A 10,648-nucleotide genomic window follows, 5' to 3' on the forward strand; every position below is an offset into this window, starting at 1 on the left:
TAGGTAAGTAAGGTAAGAGAACTACGTGGACTTTGATTCCTTAATGCAAATGAGCAATTGGGATAAGTAGACACCTCAACTTAAATTTTTAATTTAAGTTGAGCTCAAGTCCTTTTTCTTTTATTTCTTTTTTTCCCATGAATTCCTACTTTAAAAATATGCAAATACAATTACATAATTGTATTTGTATATACTCTAGTCGATGAAGTATATTTCTCTATACAGCTAAATGAGGGAAACTTTTGACAATTCTACTATAATTATTGATTGTTAGACGAAACTCAACATTTAAAGTTGAATTGCTAAAGGTGTCCTTAATTTAGTTATGTAGAAAGATCTTCTTCGCCGGTTAAGAGTATATATATAATACACTTATACGTTTAAGAACTTCAACGTCGTTTCTTGTCATTTGTAATTAGTTCTTCACTAGTAGTCTCATTTGTATTTAAATTTTGTTTAAGACTTCAAGACCGCCATATGTTTTCAATTTGTAATTGTTGTAACTTGTAACGTGTAATTTGTACACATGCAATTTCAATAAAATTGCAACTTTAGCCGTATTTTTTTCAATTTTATTTACTCACATTTCATACAAAAACAAACTTGAAAAGTGTAATGTAATTTGATTAAAATTGAAAAGTTGTAAAAATGCAAAAAAAAAAAAAAATCGTCGAACCGTCGAACCGGCCCGGAACCGGCGGTTCAAGCCGAAAACCGACGGTTTTGAACCGCCGCGTAAACCGCCGGTTTTTTGAACCGGAACCGCCGGGAGCTAGGCGGGCCGGTTCAGGTTCATGGATTTCTCGACCCTTGACCCGCCGGTTCGGGCCCGGAACCGGCGGTTCCCGACCCTTGTGCATGCCTAGGCGCCGCGCCTATAGGCGCGGCTATAGCCCCCCCGCCGCGTCCTCGCCCCACGCCCGGCGATTCCTCGTCCGCCGCCCCTCCCCCCACCCGCCGCGTCCACCCCCGCGGCGGACACCCTTCCCACTATAAGGCGCCCCGCTTCCGCCCAAAACGCGGCTATAGCCGCGTCCTCATTATAGTGGACGCTCTTAGAATCTTCACCGCCATAAATTTTGAATTTTCATTAAAAAATTTAGTTTGGCTATATTACAAGTACTATATTTAACTGCTAATACATGAATTTTATACTATTAAAACATTTTATTATTCTTTATCATATAATTATATATCTAATTATAGAGGATGGATTATTATATAATTATCTATTTAAAATTAAAATTAAAATAGGAGTAATATTTAATCTCTTGAACCAAATATATTTAGTAACTGATTTTACAAAAGAAATTCGAATTTTGGGTCAATAAATATAAACTGCAACTTGATTTTCTAGAGTTTCTTTTCTAACGAATTAGTATTAGATTGCATTAAAAATTCGACGGGTGATTTTAAGTAATAGGACTAAATAATGATGGCAAACGATTTTTCAATTGACTGTTTTGACGTGAGATGCACGGAAATGAATGCTCCCTCCTCCATTTCATAATATGGGTCACTGACTGTGGGTATAAATTTTAAGAAAAATAAAGAATAATAGGTTAAAAAAATTAATGGGATATGAGATTTATTTTTTTTATATTAATTTTATAATAAAATGGAAGTGAAGTGAGTTAATGAAATATGAGACATACTTATTATTTATAGTAAAAAGTAAAATGTGACTCTTATTATAGAACGAACCAAAATGAAAAATTGTAGTAACTCTTATTGTGGGAATGAAGTATAACTCATGTTCTCTCCTTTTATTTGAAGACTAATGGCTATAAATTCCTAACCTAACGCCTATCAATATTTTGTTTTGGTTAGATGTCAAGTGTCGACTAATATTGATAAATGTATAATAAGATGATGACCTTTTCTAGTAATCAACATACTATTAATATTAGGAATCTACACAAGTTCGAAATTCACAAAGTTACCTTCAATTGTATAAATAAACAGAGATGAGGAATTAATTTCTTCAACGTGAATACATGTTGTATTGAGTTAGAACAAATTGCTTTTGCCCTTTATTTCGTGGCCTCATTGTCGGTGCAACACTTATCTGAGCTACTGAATATAAAGGCAAATTATATTTTACAGAGTGAACATATTTTTTTGTCTTTTAATTATTGATTGGTATTAAATCAAGTATTACATCCATCTCACGGTAAATGTCAGGCTTTGTTGATAGACACATAATTTTAAGAGATGATATTATATGGGTTAAGTAGAGATTTTTTTTTAAAATACTCAGGTAAGAAAGAACATTTTAGGAAAAATAAAACATGACATATTTTATAGAATAAACTAAAAAGGAAAATATGACATTTATTATGAGAGAAAGAGGTACTAAAACTTTAAAAAATAGTATCAGAGGTTTTTCAACTTTTATTTAACATCGTTTGAAGTACTTTTTCATCTTGAATGTTTTTTTGTCCGAAAAAATACCCTCAAGCCTCTAAAGGGCATTTAAGTCAGACACTTTCACGTTTTACACATAATTTCAAAATAAGTATGCAGACAATTCATAATTATCACATCAATTATGCAAGCGAAGTTCATGTGTGCTGAGCTAACAATGACTAAGGCCATGGTGAACTAAGCAAGATCAAGACAGTTTATTGGATGAGTTCTACAAAGTGAAGTCGAAAAGAGTTGTTCTTGAATAAATAGAGGAACCGGATGTCCCTCGGCCAAAACCAAAACCTAGAAACAAGGTGAAATGGAATACAAGTAAACTATTACTCATGTGATACACTTTCCTTTTTTAGTTTGTTCAACAAGTATGACACAATTCTATTTTTGGTTTTCTCTTCCCAATTAATACACTCAGCTATTTTTTTATCTCTAAATAAATACTCAACTTTCTTTGTCTCTCTAATTAACAACATTAACTAATAATTTCTCAAATCACGTGACAGCTAAGAAATGTGTCATCATAGTCAGAACGAATGAAATAATAAAATATGATATTGAAGGAATAGTAATTTGGAATTTGTATACATGTCTACGGCAACCTTGCATTAGTCAATATACAAGCAACACACATAACCAACTTTTTGTATTGATTAAGAAGATTGTAAAAATGAATGCGGTCCAAGCAAGTAATGTAATCACCAGTTCAGTGACGTGACGCTATAATGCTTTGGACACTTTATGGCAAGTTGCATATATTTTATAATTCTGTCAGATTTTAATCTATGGTAGTAAATTATTTTCGTCAGTACTTAGGGCTAAGTAAATATACTGAAAAACGGTATATCGATCGTATCATATAAAAAAATATCAAATTTTCGGTATACCGAAATTTTTGGTACGATACAATATCGTACCAAAGTTTTCGATACGATAACGATATGAATTTTTTTATACCGCGATATACCGTTTCATATCGAATATACGGTATATATCGATATTATCGGTATACCGAAATATATCGAAAATCAATACATATCGAATTATCGATACATACCGTTTATACCGATTATAACAATAATAGTATAATTTATTTTTTTAAGTATTTTGTTCGAACTTGACTTGATTATGGTATTTTTTGGTGTTTTGTTGTGTTGGATTTTTATTATGGAGATGTGAACAATGTTTATTTCATTGGGTTGAAATTATTTTAATTTGGGTTTTATTTTTTCAGTTTTGCAATTATATTTTTTGGTATTCAAAATGGTACGAAATTTCGATATATCGTACCGAACTTCGGTATACCGATTTCGGTATATCGTACTGAATTTCGATATACCGTTCAAATCGGTATACCGAAGTTCGGTACGATATATCGAAATTTCAATACGGTAACGATATAGTTTTTTTCCATACTGAAATTTCGGTATGCTAAAATACGGTATACCGAAACTTTCGATACGATAACGATATGAAATCAATATTTTTGATATGATAACGATACAAAGTTTTCGATACGATATATCGTATCGACCCACCCCTATATACATAGTTACAGTACCATAAAAATATTATAATCATATATGATTGTTATAATAAAAATCTCGATTAAGAAATGATCACCGCTACACAAGTCGGCAAGACTTTTGAATTAATTATACTATTTTTAAATTCATATTTCTCCCTATAGTATTATCAATAAATATTCGCCTTCAAGATACTATATCGGAACCGTTAGAACATCCACAATGGTTTTCGCTCCGCCATAGCCTAACCACAAACTCCTCCTACCACATCATCAGCACTAAAAATCCTCCTGCCACATCATCAAGACAAGCAAATAGCCCAACAATAGCCTAGCCATAGTCTAGCCACACCACTCAAAATTATATAAAACAAATAATTAACAATCACACAAAATACGGAATTAAATTTACGCCACATATACGGGAAACTGCAATAATTTTATTTAAATTTTCAAAAAAAATTACATTTAAAAAAATTACATAATAAAAAAAAACTAACTCCGTGCAGTCCTCCGAGTCCATAACTCTTCAATTAAATCCTTTTAGAGTCGAATATGAGCATCCGTTTGGCGCATGTCGGCATGTGCTTGGAGGAGGCCGGCTTCATCGTGAGGTACCCCACTCCGTACGTTGGGGGCTGCCACGCCGTGGCTTGGACCGGTTTCATTATCGTCGTTGGCCCAACTAGTCAGTTGTACACCTTCGTCTTCAACAATCATGTTGTGCATGATAATACAGGCGTATATTATATCAGCAATGCAGTCGACATGCCACAAACGCGTTGGACCCCTAACTGCCGCCCATCGAGACTGGAGCACACCAAATGCCCTCTCCACGTCCTTGCGCGCCGACTCCTGTCGTGCTGCAAAGTAGGCCTTCCTCTTAACTGATGCGCATCGGATCGTCTTCACAAAGACGGGCAACCTAGGGTATATCCCATCCGCCAAGTAGTAGCCCATATCATGCCGGTTGCCGTTGGTGACAAAACTGATGGCCGGACCGACGCCCTGGCACTGCTCGTTGAAAAGGGGCGACGAGTTGAGGACGTTGAGGTCGTTGTTCGAACCGGCTACCCAAAATACGCATGCCAAATCCACAGCCGGTAATCAGCTACGGCCTCGAGGATCATCGTGGGATTCTTTCCCTTGTAGCCGGTCGTATAGAACCCCTTCCAGGAAGCGGGACAGATCTTCCACTCCCAATGCATACAATCTATGCTGCCTAACATTCCCGGGAACCCATGCTTCTCCCCGTGCATCTGCATCAGATCTTGGCAGTCTTCGAGGGTAGGGCTTCGAAGGTACTGATCACTGAATATTTCAATCACGCCCTGACAGAAAAACTTCATACATTCCAGGGCAGTCGTCTCACCGATGTGGAGGTACTCGTCCCACATGTCTGTCGCGCCTTGATGTGAATCAAAATATCATGTCTTTATTCCTATTGTTTTGTATGAGTTAAATGGTTTAGTGCTTCGTGTTTCATGGTTTAGGAAGTGGAACGGCTGGTGAAAACGGGACATGGAATAAAGCTCGGGATGAGCACGAGACCGTTGAAGTGTCAGGGTCCAGAATACCTGCAGAAAAGTATCACCCGGCCGGGTGAATTTCCTGTTGAAACTACACCCGGTCGGGTGAGAGTCGAACAGCGTAAAGAGTCCAGAAGTCCCTCAAAAAGAGACACCCGGCCGGGTGAATTTCACGGCTGGAAATTACACCCGGCCGGGTCCGATGAAGGCTGGGTTGAAGAGTCAGTGAGCCCCTTGAAACAATCACCCGGCCGGGTGAATTTCCCGCCTGGAAATGACACCCGGCCGGGTCTGTCTGCGCAACTGCTACAGCAGTTTCCTATATGTTTTGGGGACGGTTTTTGGCGATGGACACACGGTTTTTGGACGAAAAAACACAGAGAGAAAAAGGGAGAAAGAGAGGAGGAAGAAGAGAAGGAAGAAATTCTGACCATTATTCCGACGATCCGTCTCTGAATCCCGATTCCACTCAACGAGAGCATAATGCCTATGGTTTTATTTCTACATTCTACCATGTGTTTAGGCTAATCTCTTCATGTTGCTCCAAGTTGTAATCTAGGCTTGTATGGATGTTTTCACACCATTGAATCATGTGTTTTGATACCAACAATGTTTGCTATGATTAAACTCTACGTTATCTTGCTAAAGATGTAGTGTTGTTAATTCCTTAACTATTGTCTCTTTAACATAGTTTATGATTGATTGATTGTTGGTATGCTATTAAATTAGAATTGTTCAGAGGATAATTTGATAGTGAATTAAGTAGGTGATTATAGTAGATGGTCTTTGTTCCCGCGCTTCCGTAGGAATTAAATATCGTTGAAAATTGGTTCATGGAACAAGTGTTCAGCTGACTGTGAACTATTCGTCGCAGACATGTTCAGTGCATGCGATTAGGTTGATGTTTAGAATCCCTTCGTATGTTTCGGTGTGAATGGTGTAAAACAATACAAGTTTAGTGAGCAACTTGGAGTGACTCGTTTTCTCGTTTGAAGATTAAGTAGAATTAGTAACTCTAATTTGTTAACAACTTTCAAAATCAAAAATCAAACCTTTATATGCTTTTGTATGCTTTTAAGTATAATCAATCTCTCACCTCCCTGTGGATCGACACTTGAAATACTACTACGACATTGTATTCTTGCTGTATTGTAGTATTATTAGAGTTAAAATATTTAAACTTGATAATCTTTGTGAATTGGCAAAAGAACTCTAAAATACGCATCAAGTTTTGGCGCCGTTGCCGGGGATGCAATAGGTTGTTTATACTAAATTGTTTTAGTTTTTTGGTTTTATTTTGTTTGATCTTTCTTTTTGATTTCTTAGGTACTCATTTCGTTTTATTCGGAGGTGATAGCTATCTACCACGTCTGGACTAGAAGACGAAGGAGTATATTTTCAAGGTGACATCTTTCTAACTCTTAGTTTAGGTAGTTTAGTTTTTCAGTTAAGCACACACTTTTTATAGTACTTACCCCGAAGTTGTCGAGAGGTCTCGCTTTCGGTATTAGGAAATTTATTGTGTTTGTGCTTGGTGTATTTTTTGTTGTGTATGTAATAAAAAAAAATAAAAATAAAAAGTGAATGCACACGCGATCACAGGGTACACCACCGTTTGGACTACTCTGTTATCAAAGAAGAAGCAAGGTTAGAGGTTCAGAGTTTGAGATTTTCCCGGACTATTCGAGTCCATTCAGAAGTAACCGACTCTTTGGTGAAGAAAGGGATCAGGATTCAGACGGTGAATCAATGACAGATAACAATGAGATTCCACCACCCGTGGTGAGGTTTGGCGACACTCTGAGATCGGGAATTGAGCACCCGGGGGAGTTCGCTTATGCAAACGACAACGTCAATATTCCACCTCACTACATTAGTTTGGTGAATGAGGGGAATCTATTTCATGGTAGGGATGATGAAGATCCGGTGAGTCATCTCAACGCCTTCTACGAATTGACAATCTCGCATATCCTAATGTGGAGCATCATTGGATAAAGAGGGCGTTGTTCCCATTCTCGTTGAGGGAGAAGGCAAGAGAGTGGTATGATTCACTCCCGGGCTACAACATAGCAACATTCCAAGAGTTGAAGACATTGTTCCTCTTGGAATACAACTCTCCAATGAAGATTGAGAAATTGAGAGAGGAGATCACTTCATTCCGACAGAAGTATGACGAGTCCTTCGCGGAAGCATGGAAAAGATTCACGGAGTTGATAAGGAAATGCCCAAGTCACGGACTAGCTCCGGGGCACGACCTTTTGAAATTCTACAAGGGACTCAACAGTGAAGGAACGGGACTGGTGACTGCAGGTTCGAATGGGAACCTAGATGATTTAACTCACGATGAGGTGAGAGCCTTGTTTCAAAGGTTGGCCAATAATCAAAGGAATTGGCACAATCCAAGGCGAGGAGCTGATAGAGCAGGAGATACGTTTGGTGCTACAAAGGATGCGGAAAGAGTGACCGCAATTGAGGCTCAACTGGCGGACATTAGCACTCAAATGTCGTCGATGACAAAGGCAGTTAAATCTCTTCAATTGACTCCTCAACCCCAAGCTGTGACTGTGATGAGATGTGGGTTGTGCCAAGGCGGGCATCATACTGATCAATGCCCAAGTCTTCAAGGACCTCCCGTGGAGGATGTGAATTACATTGGTAACAATCGCCAAGGGTTCAATCAAGGCAACCAATACAACAATCAGCAAAATTGGAGGCCTCAGCAAACGAGTTGGAATCAAGCTGGTCCTAGCAATAACTCGGGTAATCAATGGAGGAACAACACTCAACCCCCGGGTTATGAGAAGAAGCCATCCGTCGAGGATCAATTGGGACAGATTCTCTCTTTTATGTCTAAGAGTCAAAAGGAGAACGAAAATTTCAAGGACAAGACAGTGGAAAAGTTTGGGCAGATGGATGCTACTATGAGGAATCTCGAGACTCAAATTGGACAGCTTGCCACGGCATCACACACGAGGATTCCTAACACCATCCCAAGTAATACTGTACCCAATCCTAGAGGCAATGAACAGTGTAAGGCAGTGGTCTTGAGAAGTGGTCGTGAGTTGGATTCAACACCATCAATGGACGGTCAAGGTACTTCCGGCATCTCACACGCAGGGGCGGATGAGATGTTAGGCTTGCATTCCTCGCACGCAGGGGCGGACGAGGCATGTAAGGGAAGTCCCACGTTGGTGCATGGTGCCCAACATGGTCAAGAACAGGCTGCATCCGGCAGCAAGGAACATGGTGAAGAATCCGATGCAAGTGGAAAGTTGTCAGCGAAAGAGAAACGAAAACAGAAAGTGGAAATGGAACTACAAAGAAAGATGACGATTAGTCCGGCATTAGACCCGAAAAGCAAGTTCAACTTCCCCGATCACATTCCTCCTCCACCATATCCACCGAAGAGGAAGAAGAGGGCTCCAAAAGAGAAAAGCTTTGAGTGGATGATGAACGTGATTCGAAAAGTGAATGTGGATGTCTCATTGGTGGACCTCTTCACTAATTTCCCCAAGTTCTCCAAGTTTTTCAAGGATATGATGGCAAATAAGGAGAAATTGCAAGACGAGGGGATAGTGGCTTTGAGTATGAATTGCTCACAACTGATTTCGGGAATGATGCCAATGAAGAAGAGGGATCCGGGAAGTTGTGTGATTCCTTGTGAGATAGGCAATACAATTTTCACCAAATGTATGTGGATCAAGGATCGGGGATCTCGCTGATGGCGTTGAAAACGGCACGTGCCATTGGATTGGAGAACAGAATGGAGCCCATCGACATTGCTCTACAATTAGCTGATCACTCCATCGTGAAGCCCACAGGAATAGTAGAGGATGTCTTGGTCAAGGTAGACAAGTTCGTCATCCCCGTTGATTTCATAGTATTGGACATGCCCGAGGACAAAGAGGTACCAATTCTGTTTGGTAGACCGTTTCTTGCCACAGGAGATGTGTTGTTAGGAGCTAAAGACAACTCTGTCACGTTTAGAATTAATGGTGAGCAAGTGACCATTAATGTGGAGAAAGCGATGAAGCATCCTAGTGATGCAAAAGCGTGCTTTAGAGTTGATGTCCTCGACAAGTGCATCTTTGATAGGATGCGTTGCTCGGCAAGTATAGAAGGAAGCGTATATGAAAAGGGGAGTTTGGAAAGAGACTTTGGTTCGACAATTAAAGTTGATTTTGATTTTGATGAAAGTGAAGATGCTCAAATTGATCAACCAAGTCTCGAGAATGAATGTGTGGTGGATACTTTTGTGGCAGATGTGAAGCCTTCAATTGAAGTACCACCAAATCTAGAATTGAAGCCACTCCCGACAAATCTGAAATACGCCTTCCTTGGTGAGGATGAAACGTTACCGGTTGTAGTATCGGCTTTGTTGAATAATGAAGAGGAATCCAAGTTAATAGAGCTATTGAAGTCGCATAAGCAAGCTCTAGGATGGTCCATCGCCGATATCAAAGGAATTAGCCCCGCAATTTGCATGCATAAAATCTTGATGGAAGATGGAGCTAAGCCGGTAAGAGAGAGACAAAGGAGGTTAAACCCACTTATGCAAGAAGTGGTGGAAAAGGAAGTGAAAAAACTGTTGAAGTTTGGGATGATCTATCATATTTCCGATAGTGAGTGGGTTAGACCGGTGCAATGTGTACCGAAGAAAGGAGGAATAACCGTGACTGTCAATGAGAAGAATGAAGTGTTAGCAACTCGATTGGTAAACTCATGGAGAGTTTGCATGGATTATAGAAGGTTGAACACGGCAACAAGAAAGGATCATTTTCCGTTGCCATTTCTAGATCAGTTGCTGGATAGGATTGCGGGGTATTCTCACTATTGCTTCTTAGATGGATATTCGGGGTATAATCAGATTGCAATTGCCCCGGAAGATCAGGAAAATACGACATTCACATGTCCTATTGGAACTTATGCCTTCCGCCGGATGCCTTTTGGGTTGTGCAATGCACCGGCTACATTCCAACGTTGCATGATGGCAATTTTTTCCGATATGAATGAAGACATTATGGAGATCTTTATGGATGATTTCTCCGTCTTTGGATCCTCATTTGACTTGTGCTTAGAAAATTTGAGACGGGTCTTGCAAAGATGTGAGGAATCGAATCTCGTGCTCAATTGGGAAAAGTGTCAATTCATGGTCAAAGAAGGCATAGTGTTG

The 10,648-nt window shown here is 39.3% G+C and overlaps 1 protein-coding gene and 1 non-coding gene across 2 annotated transcripts; one reads left to right on the top strand and one right to left on the bottom strand.

Moving 5' to 3' along the window:
- The first annotated feature begins 7,224 nt into the window (after positions 1–7,224).
- LOC121800967 lies at positions 7,225–9,197 on the top strand. The gene is made up of 3 exons (XM_042200453.1): positions 7,225–7,401; positions 7,473–8,568; positions 8,692–9,197. The coding sequence occupies exons 1-3, from the start codon at positions 7,225–7,227 to the stop codon at positions 9,195–9,197; spliced, it is 1,779 nt and encodes a 592-aa protein (XP_042056387.1).
- Positions 7,608–7,714, bottom strand: LOC121801721. Its single transcript, XR_006050657.1, has one exon. It is a non-coding gene; the product is annotated as a small nucleolar RNA R71 (small nucleolar RNA).
- Positions 9,198–10,648: the final 1,451 nt, after the last annotated feature.

This window comes from Salvia splendens, chromosome 4, assembly GCF_004379255.2.
Source record: "Salvia splendens isolate huo1 chromosome 4, SspV2, whole genome shotgun sequence".
NCBI lineage: Eukaryota > Viridiplantae > Streptophyta > Magnoliopsida > Lamiales > Lamiaceae > Salvia > Salvia splendens.